General features: G+C 43.9%; 1 protein-coding gene across 2 annotated transcripts; it reads left to right on the top strand.

Annotated features, from left to right (window-relative positions):
• Positions 1-5,997: 5,997 nt before the first annotated feature.
• On the top strand, positions 5,998-25,360 carry LOC101331553 (uncharacterized). 2 transcript variants are annotated; one of them, XM_073796634.1, is made up of 5 exons: positions 5,998-6,419; positions 13,605-13,693; positions 14,641-14,767; positions 17,474-17,569; positions 20,686-25,360. In XM_073796634.1, the coding sequence occupies exons 2-5, from the start codon at positions 13,661-13,663 to the stop codon at positions 22,530-22,532; spliced, it is 2,103 nt and encodes a 700-aa protein (XP_073652735.1). In that variant the 5' UTR covers positions 5,998-6,419; positions 13,605-13,660; the 3' UTR covers positions 22,533-25,360. The 2 variants fall into 2 exon arrangements, with proteins under 2 accessions (XP_073652735.1, XP_033701442.1); XM_033845551.2 differs by having other exon boundaries at positions 6,000-6,419; positions 17,468-17,569.
• Positions 25,361-26,735: the final 1,375 nt, after the last annotated feature.

Here is a 26,735-nt window from a genome sequence, read left to right as displayed (position 1 = left end):
GGGGAAGGGGATGGGTAGGTTGGTACCCATCAACTGGAAGGAACTTATAATGGTAAGGACTTTCCTCATCACTTCTCTTTTTCTATTTTTTTATTTTTTGGCTGCACCGCAACCAGGGATTGAACCCACACCCTCGGCAATGAAAGCGTGGAGTCCTAACCACTGGACCACTGGACCACTGAAGAGATTATAGTCGAAAACTTCCCTAACATGGGAAAGGAAATAGTCAATCAAATCCAGGAAGCACAGAGAGTACCACACAGGATAAACCCAAAGAGAAACACACCAAGACACATATTAATCAAACTATCAAAAATTAAATACAAAGAAAAAATACTAAAAGCAGCAAGGGAAAAGCAACAAATAACATACAAGGTTATATGTTAATCCCATAAGGTTAACAGCTGATTTTTCAGCAGAAACTCTGCAAGCCAGAAGGGAGTGGCAGGACCTATTTAAAGTGATGAAAGGGAAAAAGCTACAACCAAGATTACTGTACCTAGCAAGGATCTCATTCATATTCGATGGAGAAATTAAAACCTTTACAGATAAGCAAAAGTTAAGAGAATTCAGCACCACCAAACCAACTTTACAACAAATGCTAAAGGAACTTCTCTAGGCAGGAAACACAAGAGAAGGAAAAGACCTACAGAAACAAACCCAAAACAATTAAGAAAATGGTAATAGGAACATACATATTGATAATTACCTTAAATGTAAATGGATTAAATGCTCCAACCAAAAGACATAGACCGGCTGAGTGGATACAAAAACAAGACCTGTACATATGCTGTCTACAAGAGACCTACTTCAGACATAGGGACACATACAGACTGAAAGTGAGGTGATAGAAAAAACATTCCATGCAAATAGAACTGAAAAGAAAGCTGGAGTAGCAAGTCTCATATCAGACAAAATAGACTTTAAAGACTATTACAAGAGACAAAGAAGGACACTACATAATGATCAAGGAATCAATCCAAGAAGAAGATATAGCAATTGTAAATATTTATGCACCCAACATAGGAGCACCTCAATTCATAAGGCAAATGCTAACAGCCATAAAAGGGGAAATTGACAGTAACACATTCATAGTAGGAGACTTTAACACCCCACTTTCACCAATGGACAGATCATCCAAAATGAAAATAAATAAGGAAACACAAGCTTTAAATGACACATTAAACAAGATGGACTTAATTAATATTTATAGGACATTCCATCCAAAAACAACAGAATACACTTTCTTCTCAAGTGTTCATGGAACATTCTCCAGGATAGACCATATCTTGGGTCGCAAATCAAGCCTTGGTATATTTAAGAAAATTGAAATCATATCAAGTGTCTTTTCTGACCACAAAGCTATGAGACTAGATATCAATTATAGGAAAAAAAAAACTGTAAAAAATACAAACACATGGAGGCTAAACAATACCCTACTAAACAACCAAGAGATCACTGAAGAAATTAAAGAGGAAATCAAAAAATACCTAGAAACAAATAACAATGAAAACACGATGACCCAAAACCTATGGGATGCAGCAAAAGCAGTTCTAAGAGTGAAGTTTATAACAATACAACCCTACCTCAAGAAACAAGAAAAATCTCAAATAAACAACCTAACCTTACACCTAAAGCAATTAGAGAAAGAAGAACAAAAACACCCCAAAGTTAGCAGAAGGAAAGAAATCATAAAGATCAGATCAGAAATAAATGAAAAAGAAATGAAGGAAACAATAGCAAAGATCAATAAAACTAAAAGCTGGTTCTTTGAGAAAATAAACAAAATTGATAAATCATGAGCCAGGCTCATCAAGAAAAAAAGGGAGAAGACAAATCAACAGAATTAGAAATGAAAAAGAGAAGTAACAACTGACACTGCAGAAATACAAAGGATCATGAGAGATTACTAAAAGCAACTATATGCCAATAAAATGGACAACCTGGAAGAAATGGACAAATTCTTAGAAAAGCACAACCTTCCGAGACTGAACCAGGAAGAAACTGAAAATATAAACCGACTAATCTCAAGCACTGAAATCGAAACTGTGATTAAAAATCTTCCAACAAACAAAAGCCCAGGACCAGATGGCTTCACAGGTGAATTCTACCAAACATTTAGAGAAGAGTTAACACCTATCCTTCTCAAACTCTTCCAAAATATAGCACAGGGAGGAACACTCCCAAACTCATTCTACAAGGCCATCATCACGCTCATACCAAAACCAGACAAAGATGTCACACAAAAAGAAAACTACAGGCCAATATCACTGATGAACATAGATGCAAAAATCCTCAACAAAATACTAGCAAACAGAATCCAACAGCACATTAAAAGGATCATACACCATGAGCAAGTGGAGTTTATCCCAGGAATGCAAGGATTCTTCAATATACACAAATCAGTCAATGTGATACACCATATTAACAAACTGAAGGATAAAAACCATATGATAATCTCAATAGATGCAGAAAAAGCTTTTGACAAAATTCCACACCCATTTATGATAAAAACTCTCCAGAAAGTAGGTATAGAGGGAAGCTACCTCAACATAATAAAGGCCATATGACAAACCCACAGCCAACATTGTTCTCAATGGTGAAAAACTGAAACCATTTCCTCTAAGATCAGGAACAAGACAAGGTTGCCCACTCTCACCACTGTTACTAAATATAGTTTTGGAAGTTTTAGCCACAGCAGTCAAAGAAGAAAAAGAAACAAAAGGAATCCAAATCAGAAAAGAAGAAGTAAAACTGTCACTGGTTGCAGATGACATGATGCTATACATACATAATCCTAAAGATGCTACCAGAAAACTACTAGAGCTAATCAATGAATTTGGTAGAGTAGCAGGATACAAAATTAATACACAGAAATCTCTTGCATTCCTATACACTAATGATGAAAAATCTGAAAGAGAAATTAAGGAAACATTCCCATTTACCATTGCAACAAAAAGAACCAAATACCTAGGAATAAACCTACCTAAGGAGAAAAAAGACCTTGCAGAAAACTGCAAGACACTGATGAAAGAAATTAAAGATGATACAAACAGATGGAGGGATATACCATGTCCTTGGATTGGAAGAATCAACATTGTAAAAATGACTATACTACGCAAAGCAATGTACAGATTCAATGCAATCCCTATCAAACTACCACTGGCATTTTTCACAGAACTAGAATAAAAAATTTCACAATTTGTATGGAAACACAAAAGACCCTGAATAGCCAAAGCAATCTTGAGAAAGAAAAACAGAGCAGGAGGAATCAGGTTCCCAGTCTTCACACTATACTACAAAGCTACAGTAATAAAGACAGTATGGTACTCGTACAAAAACAGATATATAGATCAATGGAACAGGATAGAAAGCACAGAGATAAACCCACACACATATGGTCACCTTACCTTTGATAAAGGAGGCAAGAGTATACAATGGAGAAAAGACAACCTCTTCAATAAGTGGTGCTGGGAAAACTGGACAGCTACATTTAAAAGAATGAAATTAGAACACTTCCTAACACTGTACACAAAAATAAACTCAAAATGGATTAAAGACCTAAATGTAAGGCCAGACACCATCAAACTCTTAGAGGAAAACATAGGCAGAACACTCTATGACATAAATCACAGAAAGGTCCTTTTTGACCCACCTCCTAGAGAAATGGAAATAAAAACAAAAATAAACAAATGGTACTTAATGAAGCTTAAAACCTTTTGCACAGCAAACGACGCAACTGACAAAGGATTAATCTCCAAAATACACAAGCAGCTCATGCAGCGCAATATCAAAAAAAAAAAAAAAAAAAACCAATCCAAAGATGGGCAAAAGACCTAAATAGGTATTCCTCCAAAGAAGATATACAAACACATGAAAAGATGCTCAGCATCACTAATCATTAGAGAAATGCAAATCAAAACTTCAATGAGGTATCACCTCACACTGGTCAGAATGGCCATCATCAAAAAATCTACAAACAAATGCTGGAGAGGGTGTAGAGAAAAGGGAACCCTCTTGCACTGTTGGTGGGAATGTAAATTGATACAGCCACTATGGAGAACATTATGGAGGTTCCTTAAAAAACTAAAAATAGAACTACCGTATGACCCAGCAATTCCACTACTGGGCATATACCCTGAAAAAACCATAATTCAAAAAGAGTCATGTACCACAATGTTCATTGCAGCACTATTTACAATAGCCAGGACATGGAAGCAAGCTAAGTGTCCATTGACAGATGAATGGATAAAGAAGATGTGGCACATATATACAATGGAATATTACTCAGCCATAAAAAGAAACGAAATTGAGCTATTTGTAATGAGGTGGATGGACCCAGAGTCTGTCATACAGAGTGAAGTAAATCAGAAAGAGAAAAAAAAAATACCGTATGCTAACACATATATATGGAATCTAAAAAAAAAAAAAAAAAAGGTTTTGATGAACCTAGGGGCAGGATAGGAATAAAGACACAGACGTAGAGAATGGACTTGAGGACACAGGGAGGGGTAAGGGTAAGCTGGGACAAAGTGAGAGAGTAACACTGATGTATATACACTACCAAATGTAAAATAGATAGCTAGTGGGAAGCAGCTGCATAGCACAGGGAGATCAGCTTGGTGCTTTGCGACCACCTAGAGGGGTGGCATAAGGAGGGTGGGAGGGAGACGCAAGAGGGAGGGGATATGGGAATATACGTATGCATATAGCTGATTCACTTTGTTATACAGCAGAAACGAACACAGCATTATAAAGCAATTATACTACAATAAAGATGTTAAAAAAAAAAAAAGTAGTTCCTTTGAAGCCAAATTCACCCCAATTTTAGGGAAAGGGAAATGGAGACAGGTGCATTTGTCAATATGATAGACCCAACCAGATTGAACATGTGACTGTCAATATAAAAATTATTATATTTTGGTGTGTGTAAGGGTTATAGAGTGACTCAGTTTATCTGAATTCAAAGAATTCATAAAAAGAGGTTTCATTTGTGTGATGCTTTATAGTTAACTGTTTTTAAAGTTGCAGCAATGTTCACAACTCTGTGAAGATTATGTAATCCTTAATAAAAAGAGGAGAAAATAAAAAAAAAAAAAAAAGTAGAGGTAGACTTCCCTGGTGGCGCAGTGGGTAAGAATCTGCCTGCCAATGCAAGGGACATCAGTTTGATCCCTGGTCCAGGAAGATCCCACGTGCTACGGAGCAACTAAGCCCGTGTGTCACAACTACTGAGCCTGTGTTTCAGGGCCTGTGAGCCACAACTACTGAGCCCCACTTGCTGCAACTACTGAAGCCCACATGCCTAGAGCCGGTGCTTGGAAGCAAGAGAAGCCACCACAATGAGTAGCCCGCACATGGCAAGGAAGAGTGGCCCCATGCTCACCGCACCTAGAGAAAGCCCACTGACAGCAACGAAGACCCAACGCAGCCAAAAATAAATAAATAAAATAAATAAATTTATTTAAAAAAATAAAAGAACATAGACCCTAGACTGTTTGAAACCAGAAGACTGATGATGATGCTTGAAACTTCACTTTGATGCCAAGCAATCCGAGAATTGTCCACAAGCTGATCACTCCCTCCTCCTTGAACACTATAAAACTCCTCACTACCCACTCCAAGGTGGGTCACACAGTCTTGAGGGCATTAGCCCCCTGTGGCCCCTTTGCCTGGCAAAGCAATAAAAGCTACTCTTTTCTACTTCACCCAAAACTCTGACTCCGCGTTTCTATTCAGCACCGATGAACAGTCTGAGTTTTGGCAACAGGATTTTATTATTCTGATATATTAAGAGACGAATTTATAATAACCCAGCGCATCCTTGCATTCCTGGCCATCTCCAGCTCCCACTATAGGGGTCTATTTCCTTTACCACGCTGCCCTTTAAGAGGTGATGGATGAAACTGAGCCAAGCAGGAAGGCGGTTGCCCAGGGAAATTGAATAATTAAGTAACAGAGTCTCGATTCATTCACCATCAGTTTAGGTGGTGTCTTGAAAACTTTGGCTTTGGTAGGAGAAATTTGAGTTAGATGGGTTAACTGGACTATGACGTCGCCTCCTGTGGAGGGCAGTGAAAAACTCTGGCTATAATGGAAATATTCACGGTGCCAGTACAACCATACAGTTGCCAAATACCATGTTTCGGCCAGCTGCAAAGTAGCTGTTTACAGCATTCTTTCTCCCGCCCCACGTTCTACTGGAGGACTCCATTTCCCAGCATTCCCCTGCCCTCAGAGACCTTAGGCCTAGAGGAGCGTGAGCCGCAGTGGTTTCTGGGAAATACAGTCCAGCTGCGGAGCGCAGTTTAAAGAACCAGGACTTGAGGTTCCGAGACAGCGACCGCGCAGGCGCCTTCTGGGACCCGAAGGAGGGCGGGAAGGCCTGGCCGCCGTGCACAACCCGCGGAGGCGCACAGGTGAGTTCCGAACTGACGGAGCCGAGAGGCTGCCGGTGGGTGTGGGCTGACTGAGGCAGGCGCGCAGGAGGCGGACCGAGTCTGCCTGGGTGGGCGGGGAAGGGCGCTGTGGGCGGCGCCCCGCCCCCTCCTGTCACTCGTGAGGCTGCCCCAGAGCTCCACTGCCGTGGACTCAGCGCACAGGAATTGGGAGCCCGCTGTTTTCCAGGAGTCTAGACGAGTGCGGTTCTGCGGCCATTTCCCAGGAGGGAGAACGTACCTTTTCCTCACTTAGCAGGTGAAGAACAGGCAAGGGAGATTCCATGGCTTCTTCCAGATCACAATGCCGATTGAGTTGTCGACATGGTGTGAAACCAGGGATGTCTGACCCGAAAGCCCTAGCCCCTCTGGGTCTCATCTCCCCTCTCTAATCTCCCACCACCACCCCAACCCCCATTCTGCCTCTCTCTCTCTCTCCCTGTGTCTCTGCTTCTCTTTCTCTGTGTCTGTCCCCTTCTCTCTGGGCCTCTGCGTGCCCCCAGCCTCCATAAGTCTGTGTGTCTTTTCTAAAAACAGTCATTTTCTTCCAAAACCATTGCACTACGCTCACATCAGGAAATGAACATCCATACAATACTATTGATTAGCTAATCTGCAGGCCTTTTTCAGATTTTGCTAATTGTCCCAATAATATCCTTAATAGCAAAAGAAGATCCCGTGTCGTTGTCGTCACTTTAGTCTCCGTTAACCTGGAACAGTTGTTCAGTCTTTCTTTGACCTTCATGATCTTAGCAATTCTGAAGATTGCAGACCACGTACTTCTAGAATGTCCCTCAGTTTGGATGTGTTGGTTGTTCCCTTGTGATTAGATTTAGCCTACATGCTTTTGGCAGGAATACCTTAGGAATGATGCTGTGTCCTTAACAGAGCAGGAGCCTGTGATGTCCGCTTGCCCATCACTGGTCACATTGGCCTCGATCACTTGGCTAAGGTGGCATCTGCCAAGTTTCTCCTCTTTAAAAAGTTATCCTCGGGCTTCCCTGGTGGCGCAGTGGTTAGGAATCCGCCTGCCAATGCAGGGGACATGGGTTCGAGCCCTGGTCTGGGAAGATCCCACATGCTGCCGAGCAACTAAGCCCTTGCGCCACAACTACTGAGTCTGCGCTCTGGAGCCCGGGAGCCACAACTACTGAGCCCGTGTGCCACAACTACTGAAGCCTGCGTGCCTAGAGCTCACGCTCCGCAACAAGAGAAGCCACCGCAATGAAAAGACCACGCACCGCAACGAAGAGTAGCCCCTGCTAGCCGCGACTGGAGAGAGCCCACGCGCAGCAATGAAGACCCAATACAGCCAAAAATAAATTAATTAATTAAATTAATTAAAAAAAAAGTTATCCTCTTCGTTTTGTAATTACAGTAGATCCCATTATCCTCGGAGGGTACATTCCAAGACCCCCAGTGGATGGCTGAAATCTTGGATAGTACTGAACCCTCTATATACTGTTGTTAACCTAAAGAATAAAGCAGCGGGTTATTTTACCAGCAAAATGGGCTTATTCAGGAACAGCAAAGAATTGCAATTCGGGACAAGCAGGCTATAGCAAAAGCCATAGGAAGTCCAACAAACAAGAGAGGAACTTTATCTTATAGAGAAAAAAAAAAAAACAGGAAATTGAGAGGAGTTCTTTTGAATGAAAGTCCATTAGAGAAAAGTGAGAATTCAGAGTGGTGATGGTTTCTCATTGGCCTAGTTGCTGTGGTAGTTGATTTCTTGTAGGGGATGCAATGTACATCTTTTCTGGTTGGGGCCTATAATAGATGGTTCTTTCCTGCTGAAGCTTCTTCCATTAGGGCCTGTGATGGTTGTGGAGTGGTGCTGCTTGAGAACTCCCCCTCCTGGCCTCCCAACTCCACTTTTTAAATAATCTGATCTAATCTAATCTAATTTAATTTAATTTTTGGCTGCGCCACGCGGCATATGGGATCTTACTTCCCTGAACAGGGATCAAACCCACGCCCCCTGCATTGGAAGCATGGAGTCTTAACCACTGGACCGCCAGGGAAGTCCCCCAACTCCACTTTAAATGAGGTTCACTTTTATTAATTTTCACACAGTTTTTTTCTAAACATTCGTACCTATGATAAAATTTCATTTACAAATTAGGCACAGTAAGAGATTAACAATAATAACTAATAATAAAATAGAACAACTTTAAGAATATACAGTAATAAAAGTTTTGTGAATGTGGGCTCTCTCAAAAAATCTCATTGTACAAATTTAATGCCTCTTCTGTAAAGCACTTATGCTTATGCGCTGTGGCTGTAACTTTTGCAGTTTGTTGGGGGGGTTTTGTTTTTTTGTTTTTTTGGCCACGCGGCTTGTGGGATCTTCCCCGACCTGGGATTGGACCCGGGGCCATGGCAGTGAAAGCGCTGAGTCCTAACCACTGGACCACCAGCAAAGTCCTGAATTTCTTTTTCTTTCGTCACAATTTCACAGATAGAAGATTCATTCTTAACGTAGATCTTAGCACCCTCAGCATATGATTTTTTTTCTTTTGTTTTTTAAATTTTATTTATTCTTGGCTGTGTTGGGTCTTTGTTGCTGTGCGCAGGCTTTCTCTAGTTACGGCGAGCGGGGACTACTCTTCATTGCGGTGCGCTGGCTTCTCATTGCGGTGGCTTCTCTTGTTATGGAGCACGGGCTCTAGGCACACGGGCTTCAGTAGCTGTGGCCCGCGAGCTCAGTAGTTGTGCCATGTGGGTTCTAGAGCGCAGGCTCAGTAGTTGTGGCGCACGGGCTTAGTTGCTCCGTGGCATGTGGGGTCTTCCCGGACCAGGGCTCGAGCCCGTGTCCTCTGCATTGGCAGGCGGATTCTTAACCACTGCACCACCAGGGAAGTCCCGGCAGACAGATTCTTGACCACTGCGCCACCAGAGAAGTCTGATATTTTTTTCTGTCTTTATTGAGACCTTTTACCTTTTCACTTAAAGGAAGCACTTTACAGCTTCTCTTTGGCATATTCGAATTATCAGCATCATTACTCTTGCACTTTGGGGCCATTACTAAGTAAAATAAGGGTTACTTGCACTCAAGCACTGTGATACCGCGACAGTCCATCGAGACAACTACTAAGTGACTATGGGGCAGGATACGCTGGACAAGGGGATGATTCATGCCCCGGGTGGGATAGAGCGGGACGGCGCAAGATTTTATCACGATACTCAGAATGGTGTGTGATTTAAAACTTGTGAATTGTTTCTTTATGGAACTTTCCATTCAGTGTTTTTGGACCACAGTTGACCTCAGGTAACTGAAACCGTGGAAAGCGAAGCCGCGGATAAGGGGGCACTGCTGTAATAAGTGACTCATGAGGAGGTGGTTAAGCCTCTGTTCCTCATCAAAATTTCACCCACTGGTTTCAGCCCTCAGGTGGGTGCGTTCCTGTGTAGCTGGGTGTACGTGCAGCTGTTAGCCTGGAAGCACGTGAGGCTCTGAGTCTTTGTTTCTGGACCGTGTTAGTTTCCCATTTCTGCTCTAACAAATTACCAGAAACTTAGGGCTTCAGACAATACAGATGTAATATTCTCTTACAGTTCTGGAGGCCAGAAGTCTGAACTGGTTTTCGCTGGGCAGCAATCAAGGTGTCAGCAGAGCCATGCTTCCTCCAGAGGCTCTAGGGGAGAATCCGTTTCCTGGCCTTTAGCAGCTTCTAGAGGCTGCTTGCATCCCGTGGCTCGTGGCCCCTTCCTTCGGCTTCAAAGCCAGAGGCATAGTGCCTTGTCTCTCTGACTCTGCTCCTCTTTGCTTCTGTCACATGGGCTTCCCCTCCGTGTCAGATCTCCCTCTGCCTCCCTCTTATAAGGACACTTGTCATTGCATTCAGAGTCCACCCAGATAATCCAGGATCATCTTCCCATCTCAAGATGCTTAACCTGAGAGGCAGTGTTCCAGGCTGGGGTTACAGTCCTGCCCGAAGACTCAAACCTAGTGTTTCTTATCTACCTTGCAGTGTATGGGGCTTTCCGGAGCCCACAGATATCAATCCCTCCAGGCAGCCTGTGGAAAGGTCACATATTTAGCTTGGTTTTTCTAAGAACTTGCTGGGGCTCTGAGCTCACAGCCTGGCTCTGTTACAAATGTTACAAGTGGGTGGGTCTGCACACAACCCGCTCTGCTCTGAGTCAGGAGAGGCTGGCTGCATTCAGGAACTCATCACCCCCCAAAAAAGGAAAGAAAAGATGCTTAACTTAATCACATCAAAAGTTCATCCCAGGCCTTCCCTAGTGGCGCAGTGGTTAAGAATCCGCCCGCTAATTCAGGGTCCACGGGTTCAAGCCCTGGTCCGGGAAGATCCCACATGACGCGGAGCAACTAAGCCGCAGCGCCACAACTACTGAAACTGTGCTCTAGAGCCCATGAGACACAACTACTGAGCCTGCGCGCTTAGAACCCGTGCTCCACAACAAGAGAAGCCACCACAATGAGAAGCCCGCATATGCAACAAAGAGTAGCCCCCGCTCACCGCAACTAGAGAAAGCCTGAGCGCAGCAAAGAAGACCCAACGGCAGCCAAAAATTTAAAAATTAATTAATTAATTAATTGTTTTTAAAAGTTCATCCCAGGGATATCTTTTTTGTTTTACATTTTTATTGGAGTATAATTGCTTTACAATGGTGTGTTAGTGTCTGCTTTATAACAAAGTGAATCAGTTATACATATACATATGTTCCCATATCTCTTCCCTCTTGTGTCTCCCTCCCTCCCACCCTCCCTCTCCCACCCCTCCAGGCGGTCACAAAGCACCGAGCTGATCTCCCTGTGCTATGCGGCTGCTTCCCACTAGCTATCTATTTTACGTTTGGTAGTGTATATATGTCCATGCCACTCTCTCACTTTGTCACAGCTTACACTTCCCCCTCCCCATATCCTCAAGTCCATTCTCTAGTAGGTCTGTGTCTTTATTCCTATCTTACCCCTAGGTTCTTCATGACATTTTTTTCTTAAATTCCATATATATGTGTTAGCATAAGGTATTTGTCTTTCTCTTTCTGACTTACTTCACTCTGTATGACAGACTCTGGGTCCATCCACCTCATTACAAATAGCTCAATTTCGTTTCTTTTTATGGCTGAGTAATATTCCATTGTATATATGTGCCACATCTTCTTTATCCATTCATCTGTCGATGGACACTTAGGTTGCTTCCATGTCCTGGCTATTGTAAATAGAGCTGCAATGAACATTGTGGTACATGACTCTTTTTGAATTATGGTTTTCTCAGGGTATATGCCCAGCAGTGCATCCCAGGGATATCTTTTGGGACCATTATTCAGCCCACCACCTGGTCTATGTCCAGGCCTGTCTCTCTCACAGGCAGGAAGTCCCTCGAGGGCAGGATCACATCTCACTCATCTCTCTGCCCTCAGAACCCCAAATGGAGCCTGTTACTCACATGGGGCACAGAGCATGTTTGACGAATGAATGGGGGTGACCACAGTCTGAGCACCAACTTCTCTTTGTAAAGGATTCTTCAACTTCATCTCAACAGCTGGAATCCTTCTTTAAATGACATCTGAAGCAGGAGTCCAGGATCCTTGGATACTGCTTGGATTTTAGGACAGATAGAAGGAGCTCTGCAAAATGTGGTCCATCCACACAATGGAATATTATTCAGCCATAAAAAGGAATAAGACACTGATGACATGCTGTAGCATGGATGATCCTTGAACACATTGGGCTGAATGAAAGAAGCCAGACACAAAATGTCACATATGGTGTGGTTCCATTGATATGAAATGTCCAGAACAGGCAAATCCACTGAGACAGAAAGGTTAGTGGTTATGAGGAGGGGCTGGCATGGGGGAAGCGAGATTCAGGGGTAACTGATCAAGCACAAGGTTTCCTTTTAGGACGATGATGAAAATGTCCTGCGACTAGATAGCAGTGATGGTTGCACACGTTGTGACTGTGTTAAATGCCACTGAATTGTATATATTCAAATGGTTAAAATGGTATCTTTTCTGTGTTTTACCACAATTTAAAAATTATAAGACACTACTGTATATAAGATAGATAACCGGGCTTCCCTGGTGGCGCAGTGGTTGAGAGTCTGCCTGCCGATGCAGGGGACACGGGTTCGTGCCCCGGTCCGGGAAGATCCCACATGCTGTGGAGCGGCTGGGCCCGTGAGCCATGGCCGCTGAGCCTGCACGTCCGGAGCCTGTGCTCCGCAACGGGAGAGGCCACGGCAGTGAGAGGTCCGCGTACCGCAAAAAAAAAAAAAAAAAAAAAAAAAAAAAAAGATAGATAACCAACAAGGACCTACTGTATAGTACAGGGAACTCTACTCAATATTCTGTAATGACCTATAAGAGAAAATAATCTAAAAAAGAATGAATATATGTATATGTGTAACTGATTCACTTTGCTGTACACCTGAAACTGACACAACATTGCAAATCAATTCTACTCCAATAAAATTAAAATTTATAAGAAAAAAAGGAGGGGTTGGCTCTGGGGGCAGACTTCTGGGTTTGAATCTCACTCTGACACTTGACGTCTCTATGACCTTGAGCAATGGCCGTGGCCTCCTGTGCTTGGATTTCCTCATCTGGGGATAACTGTAGTTACTTCTCTGAGAGCTGCTGTTTGGGTGCAGTGAGCTGAGCCCCTTGATTGCTAGTGGTGATCACTACAGAATGGGGGCCTCGGGACTTCCCTGTTGGCGCAGTGGTTAAGAATCCCCCTGCCAATGCAGAGGACATGGGTTCGAGCCCTGGTCCAGGAAGATCCCACGTGCCGTGGAGCAACTAAGCCCGCACGCCACAACTGCTGAGCCTCCGAGCCACAACTACTGAGCCCGCGTGCCTCAACTATCGAAGCCCACGCACCTAGAGCCCGTGCTCCACAACAAGAGAAGCCACCGCAATGAGAAGCCCGCTCACTGCAACGAAGTGTAGCCCCCGCTCGCCCCAACTAGAGAAAAGCCCGCGCACAGCAATAAAGACCCAATGCAGCCAAAAATAAATAAAATAAAATTATATATATATAAAAAAAGAACGGGGGCCTCAGGCACCCTGCCCTGAGCCTTTGCTTTGGCTCTCAGGAGACCAGGGGCCCCTCTGTCATGAGGCATCTTTGGCAAAGTGTCTGTCTGTCTAGGCCAGAACTGACCCCCTCTCTGCTCCATCTTCCTCCTGTAGCTTTGCAGACTTAGGCCTGGTTCTTTCTTCTGGAGGTGCATGCCTGGGACCCAGCAATGGCCATCAGGACCCTGACGGGCAAAGGCCAGGTGAGTCTGGGCTCCCTCTTCCCCGAGATGACTTTGTGGACCCCAGACGGCTTTCCACGTCTCTGCCTGTGCCAAAATCTTCTGCCCCTCCCAATACTGGGAGAGATACAGTGATGGGAGTTTCTCTGGGACTGGGAGGTGCGGGGTCTGGGGCAGGATTCTCTGAGATGGGACATTATGACACGGTCTAAAAATCAATCATCTAATGCTCAGCAGCCTTTTGGTTACCAGGTGAAGTGGACAGTGGATGGTTTTGCTTCATCCTGAGCCTTATTCTTGGAATCAGGAGTGAGGGTTGGGATCAGAGCTGGAGTGTGGGAAGGAGTGCGACTTAGGAGTAGCTCCGACATACCATGACTGGTAGTTTGTTTTTTATTTTGGCCGCGCCGCACAGCATGCAGAAATTCCCCAACTAGGGACTGAACCTGTGCCCCCCTGCACTGGAAAAGCGGAGTCTTAACCCCTGGACCACCAGGGAAGTCCGGTAGTTTTTAAAAAGTGTTTCTCAGGGCTGTCATGTACAGGTGTGTAGGTTACGTACTGCACAAGGGTGCCTCATCTCAGTGGCATGATTTGCATCTTCCACCTCCTACATCGGTATATTGATTATAGCAATTTACACGCAGATGGCAGTCAACTGTCACATGCTAGAAATAATTGGTGTATTATAATAATTTTCCAACAGATGGCAGTAAAGAGTCATGTGAATGCGGGGGTGGGGGTGGGGGGGCCTTGTTCTACTTTCTACCAAGGTGCCTGTGGGCTAACGGCTGCCCTACCTAGACATTTTACATTCCCATGGGCCGGTTTAATTCAGTCGTCCCAAATCTGCCAAGTCAGAACGTTCCAGCGCAGGGAACAAGTGGTAGGCTCTTGACACGTGACCTGTCCCACCCCAGAGTTCTGGAAAGACGTGCCTGTCCATGATATAAAATTGGCCCTTGCAGGAATCGGTGACCTTCAAAGACGTGGCTGTGGACTTCACCCTGGAGGAGTGGGGCCAGCTGGGGCCTGGCCAGAGGGAGCTGTATCGGGATGTGATGCTGGAGAACTACCAGAACCTTCTCTCGCTGGGTGAGGCCCTGCCCCCTTCCCTCCCAGGAAGAGGCAGGATGCCCCCTTCAGCCCTCATCTCCTCCATGCCCACCCACTGCTTAACTGTGGGCATTCACGGGGGTCCTCTCTGCACCTCTCACCGGGCCCTCCTGGGCGGCCCCTGTCCATCTCTGTCTCTCTGCTGGCTTTTCCCAGAGTCCCAGCATCCCCGAGGGCCCCAAGTCCTCTGCCTGTCCCACAAAATCTTCAGCCTGTGCCCCTGCCCTCTTCTTTTTTTTTTAAATTTTATTGAAGTATAGTTGATTTACAATGTGCTGTTAATTTCTTCTGTACAGCAAAGTAACTCAGGTATACATACATATGTATTCTTTTTCATGTTCTTTTCCATTATGATTTATCTCAGGATATAAATATATTATTGAATGTATTTCCCTGTGCTATACAGTAGGACCTTGTTTAACCATCCTATGTATAATAGTTCACCTCTGCTAATCCCAAGCTCCCAATCCATCCCTCCCCCACCCCTCCCCCTTGGCAACCACAAGTCTGTTCTCAATGTCTGTGAGTCTGTTTCTGTTTCGTAGATATGTTGATTTGTGTCATATTTTAGATTCCACATATAAATATATGGTATTTGTTTTTCTCTTTCTGGCTTACTTTGCTTAGTATGAAAAACTCTAGGTCCATCCATGTTGCTGCAGACGGCATTATTTCATTCTTTTTTATGGCTGAATAGTATTCCATTGTATATATGTACCACATCTTCTTTATCCATTCATCTATTGATGGACACTTAGGTTGCTTCCACATCTTGGCTATTGTGAATAGTGCTTCTATGCACATACGGGTGCATCTTTTTTTTTTTTTTTTTTTGCGGTACGTGGGCCTCTCACTGTTGTGGCCTCTCCCATTGCGGAGCACAGGCTCTGGACGCATAGGCTCAGTGGCCGTGGCTTACGGGCCTAGCCGCTCCACAGCATGTGGGATCTTCCCGGACCGGGGCACGAACCTGTGTCCCCTGCATCGGCAGGCAGACTCTCAACCACTGCGCCACCAGGGAAGCCCTTTTTTTTATTTTTTATTTTTATTGGAGTATAATTGCTTTACAATGTTGTGTTCGTTTCTGCTGTACAGCAAAGTGAATCAGTTATACGTATACATACGTCTCTTTTTTAGATTTCCTTCCCATGTAGGTGACCACAGAGTACTGGGTAGAGTTCCCTGTGCTAAACAATAGGTTCTCATTAGTTATCTATTTTATACATAGTAGGGTATGCGTGTATCTTTTTGAATTAGAGTTTTCTCTGGATATATGCCCAGGAGAGAAAACACATTGTTTTGAACAAACAATTCAGGCACAGGGAGTCCCTCTTATCAGTTAGAGAGTTCTGGAACCCTCCTGAAACCCAGGTTCCCAGATGCCAGCAAGGGCAACCTTGCGAGCAGGCCTTGCCACGGAGAGCAGTCAGCCTGCTGTGTTAAACCCCTTTCTGCACAATCTGCACATACAGATGAGGTCCCCTCAGTCTGCCCCCCGAGCTTCAATCTGTGCTGCTGGTGGCCTGCAGAATACCTCCCTGGGGAGATCCATGCTCCCTGTCCCCACTGAGCTCCCCATATCCCCCTGGACCCACTCCTCCTCCGGTTCCCGCATCTCAGGGACAGTTTCCGCCCATCCAGTCACCAGGCCAGTCCTGGGCATGGCCTGTACCCACTCCTTCATACCCTTATGTGACCTAGCCCCTGCCCACCTCCTCAGTGTTACCCCCTTCCATTCTCTTCCTCCTCCCGCTTCTCCATTTAAGGTGGGAGCGATTTTTCAGCATGTTTGCTCACAGGAATGATCATTAGGGAGTATGTTTGTTTCCTAGGGCGGCTGTACCAAATTGTCACAAACCTGGGGACTCACAACAGCAGAAATGTATTCTCTCACAGTTCAGGAGGCCAGGAGCACAAAACCAAGGTGCAGGCAGGGCCGGGCTCCTTCTGAAGACTCCTGAGGAGAGTCCTTCCTGGATTTCTCCAGCATCTGAAGACTCGTGGCATTCTTGGCATTCTTTGCCCTGTACCTGCATCGCCCCAATCTTTGCCTCCATCTTCACCTGGCCTTTTGCCCTCCAAATGTGTCTGTGTGTCTCTCCTCTTCTTATAAGGACACCAGTGATTGGATTTAGGGCCTGCCCGAATCCAGTAGGACCCCATCTTAACCATTTACATCTGCAAAGCCCCTCTTTCCAAATCAGGCCACATGCTGAGGTTCCTGGGGGCGTAATATTCCCCCACTGCAGGAAGAGAGGACTTAGTGATCTCAAAGACAGCAGGCCTGAAAAAGTCAAAAGAAACAGATGAGGTGAATTTTAGTAATCTGTTTTGTTGCACCCAGCCTAGCCAAAATATGATCATTTAGGCACATGTTGACATCATAATCAGTCTATGAATTATTAGTGAGATTGGTTCCTTTTTTCTCCATATCAAGTCCTTGAAATGCTATGTGTATTTTTCACTCAACTTGAACACAGCGCTGGAGCCTTAAACAGTGATGTCAGGGCTCAGGTTCTCTCTGGAATGTAGTAGGCACTCAATAAACGAGTCTTGCAGATCTTCTAATCATTACGTGTCCAATGTATGCATCTCCCCTGCAGACCCAGGGCTTGGGGCCCAGCCCTGAGGCCTCCCTGTGACTGCGGCACCCATGGCCAAGTCTCACATTTTTTTCAGGGGCAGGGCTTCCTGGGTCCAAACCCGATGTGATCTCCCGTCTGGAGCGAGGGGAAGAGCCCAGGATGGAGAGGAGAGAAGCCTGGCGAGTTACCTGTTCAGGTGGGTGAGGATGTCCAGCAGATGCGAGCTGTCTTCCTACCCTCCATCTGTCATGATCAGTGACGGTCGTTTGAGAGTGAGGGAGTGTACCATACAGGCTATCACTGTGGGTGCTGGGTTCAAATCCCAGCTCCACCGCTTCCTGGCTGTGTGACCTTCAGGCAAGTCATTTAGCTCCTCTGTGCCTCAATTTCCTCATCTGCAAAATGGGGTCAATAATAGCACCTGGGGTTGGGAAGAATAAGTGAGTTAATACATACAGAGGGCACCCAGAACCCTCTGCTCAGAATAGGCTACGATGGGGAGTTCCATGGCAGACTCTGGGCTTCCACTTCTGTGGGCCCAGGTTCAATCCCTGGTCGGGTAACTAAGATCCCACAAGCCACGCAACGTGGCCAAAAAAAAAAGAAGAGGCTACAATGGTTATCGTTATGATTATTTATTGGAAATCACTTGTGTAAGAGACCCAGAAGTGGGATCTGGCCTGACGTGTTGGGGGACAGGAAGAGGCCAGATTTCTGCCCCTACAGGCCCGTGACCTCATCAGAGGAGGGAATTGAAGCATCCTTTTTTCCATCACTTGTCCATCCTGTTGTGGGGCCAGTACTTACCCCTTCCTACCCCCTCACTCACCATAGCCCATCAGGCCCCAGTCTTGTCCCTCCTGCCCGCTCTCTTTCCCCATTCCCCACCCCACCCCCCGCCAACAGCCCTGGCTCAGCCCTCAGCGACCCTCACCTGGACCCTCACCCCAGCCTCCTCCCTGGCCTCCCAGCCTCCAGTCTTCTGGTTCATCTTACACACAGCCCCAGATCCCGTCCCTCCCCTGCTCATAGCCCTCATGTGTCTGTCTCCCCAGTGCCCCTGAGACAAAGTCCTAGCCGCACACCTGGCATCAAGGCCCTGTGTGATCCAGCCTACTCTGTCTCTGGCCTCATCTCTCATCACCATCCACCGGTGTTGGTACCTCACGCCCTGACCTCACTCCCTGAAGTGCCTGTTCCTCCCTGAACTTGAATGTGTGTTCCCACCTTTGGGCTTGTGCACATGCTGTTCCCTCTGCCTGGAACACCCTTCCCTGCTTTGTCTGCCTGGCAGACACCTTCATGATCCTCAAGGCTACAGGTCTCCTCTTCCAGGAGGCCTTCCCTGACTTCCAGGCTGAGTGACCTGCCCCTTCTCGGTGCTGTCACAGCTCCTTGCTTGAGCTGCTATTACTGCACTTGTTCATGTGGCAGTTAAGAGTGTGGGTTCTGGAGCCAGACTCTGAGTTCAAATCCCAGCTCTGCCACTGTCAGGCCATGTGACTGTGGGTAAGTGACTTAAGCTCTTGGTGCTTATCTGTCAAGTGGGGACATTGACTGGGGACACTGATAGTACCCACTTCACTGAATTTCTTTTGGGGACTGAATTAGAGAACTCTAGGCTCTAAGACTCAAGTGGATTTCCCTGGGTGAAGACCTCTACCACGTGTCTCCGAAGTTCACATCAGTAGAGAAAAGCACATCCAAGTGACCCTTGCAGAGAGAGGCTGACATGGAAGCCCTCACATCATCTCTCTAGCCTTCACCTACACACATATTTGTTACATACTTTGCTGTAAGAAATTTTAGCTGTGCATACAACTTGTTGTTGAGTCATGTAAATCCTTCCAGAAAAATCACCAAATTAGTGGATGGTTGTGGGATCACCCCAAACAGAGTCATAGCAACTAACTGCTCTGCGGGATTTTGAAAATAATCCTGTTGTCATTGGATTAGGCAATGGTTTCTTAGATATGACATCAAAGGAGCAAGCAAGAAAAGAAAAAATAAATTGGACATCATCAAAATTTAAAACTTTTGTGCTTCAAAAGACACTATAAAGAAAATGAAAAGGCAACCCACAGAAAGCAAGAAAAATTTTGTAAGTTATATGTCTGATAAGGAACTGATCCTTCTTACAACTCAACAATAAAAAGACAAATAATCCAGTTAAAAATGGGCCAAAGATCTCAGTAGCCGTTTCTTCAAAGACACACAAATGATCAGTAAGCATATGAAAAGATGCTTGATATCATTAGCACATACCTGCTACATGACCAGCCGTGGTGAAGACCCCAAATCAGGCACCAGACGGGCATCATGAATCTTCCATTTACAGTAAACAATGCTGGGACTTCTCGGGCAGTCCACTGGTTAAGACTCCGGGCTTCCAATGCAAGGGGCGTGCGTTCAATCCCTGCTCAGGGAGCTAAAATCGCACATGCCACGTGGCCAAGAAAATATTGATTTTCTTTTTTAAATCCCAGCAAATTATACAGTAAACAATGCTGACAGCCTAGTACCTTTTGACCCATCGTCTTGAGCACACAGAAAAAGATCATTAACCAGTAATTATGTAAAATACCAGGAATTCAATTCTCAGAGCTTAGCTAAGGGTCATTGCCATGGTTACAGAGATAAAAACTGAGTAAAGTGGACCTTCTTGTTAACTCTTTCCCTGCACATGTCCACCAACATAGTGTGAGAATGCTTCTACCATGCTCGTTTGCCAACATTGGATATTTTTAATATTTTCCAATGTAAAAAGTGTCAAATGGCATCTGAGAAATTTGACTTTTTAGACTGTTACTGATGTTGAGCATCTTTTTCACATATTTATCAGCCACTTGTTTTTCTTCTGCAAAATGTCTATTCACATTCCTGCTTCACTATTTCATTAGATTGTTTCTCTTTTTCTTATCGATTTGTGAAAATGTATTACACATATGGCTAAGAAACCACTGTGCATATAAACTGCTTTGCAACTCATTTTTTTTGCATGTTTAGAATATACTGAGACCATTCTTCCGTGTCACAACATGAATCTATCTACCTCATGCCTTTAGAACTAGCAATATAAACTTTGAAATCTTTCTTTTTAAGATTACAATGTCAGGGAATTCCCTGGCGGTCCAGTGGTTAGGACCCTGCACTTCCACTGCAGGGGACACGGGTTCCATCCCTGGTTGGGGAACTAAGATCCCACAAGCCGCACAGCCAAAAAAAAAAAAAAAAAATTTACAATGCCAGATCTAAATAACCAGCTTCTTTTGTCCTGGGACAGATGAAGTTCATATTTTCCATTTCTTTCAGACTTGGAGACAAACTCTGAAACTACTCAGGAGACACTTCCAAAAAAGAGTATTTCCAAAGACGTGGCTTCCCCAATGGGAAAGATGGAGGGCATTTTAAGGGCAGTGCTTGGAGACACCAAGTTGGGGGACTCCTGGACATGCGGCCGTCAACTGGAAGACCAGGGAAAGCAGGAGAGGCATTTGAGATGGTTGTTTACTACTCCCGAGGAAAACACCCATGGCGAGTTGAGACACTTCAGGCAGACCTCAGCTTTCCTTGGGAAGCAAAGAGTGCCTGGGGGAGAGGATCCTCAGAAGTGGACCAGGTCAAGAAAGAGCCTGAAACACCAAAGGAAACCATTTAACTGCACGGAATGTGGGAAAGCCTTCATCTACCATTCGGATTATGTCCTACACCAGAGAATTCACACTGGAGAGAAGCCCTACAAGTGTAACGAGTGCGGGAAAGCATTCAGCAACAGCTCATATTTCATCCAGCACCACATCATCCACACAGGAGAGAAGCCCTACGCCTGCAACGAATGTGGCAAGACCTTTACCCAGAGCTCATCGCTCACTGAGCATCAGAGGATCCACACTGGAGAGAAACCCTACAAATGCAAGGAATGTGGGAAAGCCTTCACCCAGAGCTCCTCCCTCATCAAACACCAGCGATGCCATACTGGGGAGAAACCCTATAAATGCAACCAGTGTGGGAAGTTCTACTCCCAGGTGTCCCACCTCACCCGCCACCAGAAAATACACACAGGGGAGAAGCCCTACAAATGCAGTGAGTGTGGCAAGGCTTTCTGTCACACCTCCTCCCTGACTCAGCACCAGACAATCCACACTGGTGAGAAACCCTACAAGTGTAACGAGTGTGGGAAAACCTTCAGCCACAGCTCATCACTGACCCAGCACCAGCGAGTCCACACTGGAGAGAAACCTTACGAGTGCCCCGAGTGTGGCAAAGCCTTCAGCCACAGTTCATCCCTGACTCAGCATCAGAGAATTCATACTGGTGAGAAGCCCTATGAGTGTCATGAGTGCGGGAAGGCTTACACGCAGATCTCCCACCTCATGAGGCACCAGAGCGTTCACGTGGGGGAGAAACCCTATATATGTAATGAGTGTGGAAAGGCTTTCAGTCACACCTCCTCCTTTACTCAACACCAGACGATCCACACTGGTGAGAAACCCTACAAGTGTAACGAATGCGGGAAAACCTTCAGCCAGAACTCCTCACTTATGCGCCACCAGAGAATTCACACCGGGGAGAAGCCCTATGAGTGTACAATTTGCGGGAGAGCCTACACCCAGATTTCCCACCTCATCCAACACCAGAGGACTCACACCGGAGAGAAACCTTATGAGTGCAGTGAGTGTGGGAAAGCCTTCAGCCGGAGCGCCCATCTCATCGAGCATCAGAAGATCCACACGGGCGAGAAACCCTATAAGTGTAAGGAGTGTGGGAAAACATTCAGTCACAACTCATCCCTAACTCAACATCAGAGGATTCACACCGGCGAGAAACCCTACACCTGTAAGGAATGCGGGAAAGCCTTCAATCAAAGTATCCACCTCATTCAGCATCAGAGGATTCATACCGGGGAGAGGCCCTACAAATGTAAGAACTGTGGGAAAACCTATGCCCAGATTTCACACCTCGTTCAACACCAGAAAGTTCATATGGGTGGTAAGCGCTATGCATGTAAAGAATGCGGAGAGGATTTCAGCTGGGGTTCACACCTGGCCGAACATCAGAGACTTCACACTGTGCATGATGGCTATGTCTGCGGTAATTTTGAGAAAGCCTTTGCTTGGAACATGCAGCTTAGTGATCATCAGAGAACTCATGCTGACTAGAGAGCCTGAGAATGAAACAAACTGGTGATTCTTCTGCTGGGTTCCGTTCAGCCTTCATCAGCAGTAGAAGCTTCTTCCCAGAGAGGAGCCATAACACTATATATTGAGATAGTTGGTTCCTTTTTTGCCTCCTAGAAGGAGGGTGGCACTGTTTATCACCAGCAGAGACAGCTTCTGATCATTTAAAGGGCTCCCCCCTAAAATCTAAGCTTCCCCCCCATTTCTCAACCCTACAACGTCCCTGGATGGTGGTAGGTATGGGGTGGTTTACATAGGATGCAACTTCATCTGGGATCTTTAATAAGGTCTCTCTGAGCTTTTAAAATTTATTCATTATGTGTTAAATTGGAGCCTGGAAATTCAAGAAGAAACAAACACAGCTGGAAAGATTCATTTTCATTTGTTAGAGTAAAAGTCACAAATATATGTAACTAAAGATAAATGCCAGGTGATTTTCCTTTAAAACTTTAAGCTACAAATTTCACTGAAAAATCTGCAGTTGGCTTAAACATGGAATATGTTTCACATATTTCCAGCCATTTCTTATGTCCTATTGTTTCTGTCTTTTCCACTTCCAGGAATTGTGCTTTACAAAGTAATTGCCCTGTTAGACATCATTTTCTGATTTTAGTCATGCTCAAAAGGAGGTTTTTATTCCCTCATATTTTTGAAACATAGTATTTTCTATTAGAAAAATAATACATACACTTTTATAACAGGAAAAAATTTAAAGTAGAATAAGATAAGCTTATTTTAAAGGATAATTTGAAAAGTGTAGAGAAGTATGAACTAAAATACCAATTCCCCATAATCCCACAGGCCAGAGAGACCCACTAGTCATTTTTGGGTCTATGTCTTTCTGGTTTCGTTTCACTCTGTATTCCATATCCATATATATTTTTTTTTTTTTTTTGCGGTACGCGGGCCTCTCACTGTTGTGACCTCTCCCATTGCGGAGCACAGGCTCCGGACGCGCAGGCTCAGCGGCCATGGCTCACGGGCCCAGCCGCTCCGCAGCATGTGGGATCTTCCCGGACCGGGGCACGAACCCGTGTCCCCTGCATCGGCAGGCGGACTCTCAACCACTGCGCCACCAGGGAAGCCCCATATTTTTTAATGTTGAAAATTTTGGATCATAAAACAAAAAGCTATATACTCACCTACAACTTGGCCATCCTCAGAAGTCAGGTTGTTTTGATTTTTTTTCATCTTTCCTTCTGAATATCATTTTAAAATAAGTGTTACTTTATTTAATTGTAATCAGAAACAATTTTGGCTTCTCTGTTTTGCCCTCAAACAGAGGCCATGACATTGTCTTTTGTCACCACGTAAACTCCATCCTCATCATTATTAGGGCTAATGATGTTTCACTGGTGGGCATAGAATAATCTATAAATCCATGCCCCCATTTAGACTTTGCTCTAAGCCCCAGATTGACACAGGTTATTCACCAATTTTCCCAATTATGAATCATGTAATAATGAGCATTTCCATGCTAACTTCCTCTCTCCTTTTGGGGGGGTTATTTCTCTAAGTCAAATTCCCAGGATGGGAATAACAGAATCAAGACTCTAACCATTTTCTTGGTTCCTGGAACATATTGTTACATTGCTTTCTAAAGGGGCTGGACCTAATCTACCAGGAGCAAGCTAGGAAGTGAGGACTACAGTTCTGTTACATTATAACCAACACTGAACATCAATCATATAATGTTTTCCCATGTCAAACATATAAAATGGCTAGTGATTTCAGTAACTTACTGTGTGCCAATTTTGTGCTAAGTCCTTGGTACGTGTGAACTCCTTTCATTCTTCAAACAACCACATATGTTCAGGGCTGTATTATCCCATTTCACAGATGAGGATACCGAGGCATGCTGATAATGTAGACAAAGCCCCACAGCTATGAGGTCATGGAGCCTGAACTCAAGGTCAAGTAGTCAAGCTCCAGGAGCTATGCACTGAACTTCTATTGGGATTGAACACATTTCACATATAACATTTCCTTCTTAAAATAATGTTTATTATCTTATTATAAAAACCAATACATGCTTTTTATAAAAAATTTACAAGATCCAAGAAATCCAGAAGATTTTATGCAAAGGCCAGTGCTACCCAGAGATAACTCTTAACATTTTGGTATACTTCTGCTATTTTTAAAACTTAATCACAGTATTATAACGCTTTAATAAATCTGGGACATAGTTAATATACAGTTTAGCATACTTCTGTGTTTACTTAACTTTATATCACAGGCCCCTATCATTAAATATGATTTACCGATATCATTAAATACCCACGTCATTAAATACTCTTTAACAACCTGATGTTTGGGGGCTTTGCATAGTTTGTGTTTAGTAATAGCCAGTCCCCTGTTGGATACTTTGGTTGCTTCCAGTTTTTGACTTTTATAAACATCCCTTCTACTGAAGTCTTAGGCTGAGCACCCTACCAGCTCCCAAGTAGAATCCTGGCGGGGAGTCTGTGGGGTCAAAGAGAGAACATTTTAATGACCCTGTGCACATAGTTAATGGCTTCCTGAAATTTCTGCATCTGATTGGCAGTGGATGGGACTGCATCTCACCAACATCATCACTGGTAGTTACCATGTTTAAAAGTCTTTGCTCAGGTATTTCTTCTGTGACTTCCTTCATGGTTGATGAAATACTCGTTTATTGTGAATAATTCAAACAACACAAGAATGAAGAACACTATGGCTCTCTATAAATCTTCATTCCAAAGATTCTAGACTGTTTTCTGTTGTTTCTCCTTTTCTGTTGGCATGAAATATATATGTACATAAAATATTATTTATATGGCATAATCACAGACGTGATTTTAAGTGACTTTTTTCACTTGATATAATATTAATATTTTCCCATGACAATCAATCCAAAATATATATATAGTACATATTGTACAAAAATATATACACATGTATATATGTATATATATATGTATCATCATTTGCCACTTTTAACAGCTGCATAATAGTTCATGCTAGAGTTTCTTGAATTTATTTAACCAAATTCTATTAATGAGCATTTGGGTTGTTTTATTTTCTTTTCCATCATTGGACATATATTATTTGACACTTGTGCAAATTATCTCTATAAGATGAATTCCTAGAAGTAATCTTGTGGGATCATAGAATGTCCATGTTTAAAATTTTGATAGTTATTGCTAAATAATCCTCCAAAAAAGGATGACCCAATTTACAAAACTCCTGAAAGTGTACATGAGTGCCTATTTCTTTCCTCCACTTCCTTCACAAATACTCGGTATTAGTCTTTTATTATTTTTAACATTTCTCATCTAATAAGTAAAAATGTCCTATTGGTAGGGAGATTAATGATCTTCTTATGCCTTTATTGATGTTTTGCCTTCTTCAAATTGCTTATTTATATATTTTGCCCATTTTTAATTGGGCTGCCTTTTTGTATTGATTTATAGGAGCAAGTCTATGTATTACATATACTAACTCTTTGGTATATACATTACTAATATTTTCTGCCAGTTTATTATTTCTCTTCCAGTTTTGTTTATGGTGTATTTTGCTACACAGAATTTTAAACTTTTTAGGTATTCAACTCTATCTGTATTTTCTTTTATAGTTCTTGGACCAGCTTCACACTAAGAAAAACCTGCCTCACCCCCCCCCAGGATTATGAAGAAAGTTCTATATTTTATTCTAGTACTGTTACGATTTTTTAACAAGTAAATGTTTATTCCTTCTGCATTTTTATGGCTTATGGTATAAAATTTCAGTTCCTAGAGGCCACCTGCATTCCTTGGCTTGTGGCCCCTTCATCCTCAAAGCCAGCAGTGTAGCATCTTTAAATCACCCATCCTAATATATTCCACCATATATGTAAATTTCTCAGCACACTTGGTCCACTCCCTTCTCGAAGATTCACCCCTCCTGTACTAACATACTGACGTAGAATAATTGAATTCTTAGTCTAAGAGAACCTAATTTTGAATCTTGCCTTTGCCATTGCCTTGCTGTCTGATCCAGTTTCTTCATATTTTAAATGAGAATAATAAGCTATATTACAAAAGATGTTTTAGGTTTCAAATAACAGAAAACTTAAAAGAGTTCAAACAAGAAAGACAGTTTACTAGCTCAAGTAGCCAAAAGGACCAAAACAAGGCATTCATCTTGTTTATCCTAGTACTTCAGGATGCCTTCAGTGGCAAGTAA

This window comes from Tursiops truncatus, chromosome 19 (assembly GCF_011762595.2).
Source record: "Tursiops truncatus isolate mTurTru1 chromosome 19, mTurTru1.mat.Y, whole genome shotgun sequence".
In the NCBI taxonomy this organism is placed as follows: domain Eukaryota; kingdom Metazoa; phylum Chordata; class Mammalia; order Artiodactyla; family Delphinidae; genus Tursiops; species Tursiops truncatus.
Note: the sequence above shows the minus strand (reverse complement) of the source record. Positions and strands in the feature narration are given on the sequence as shown.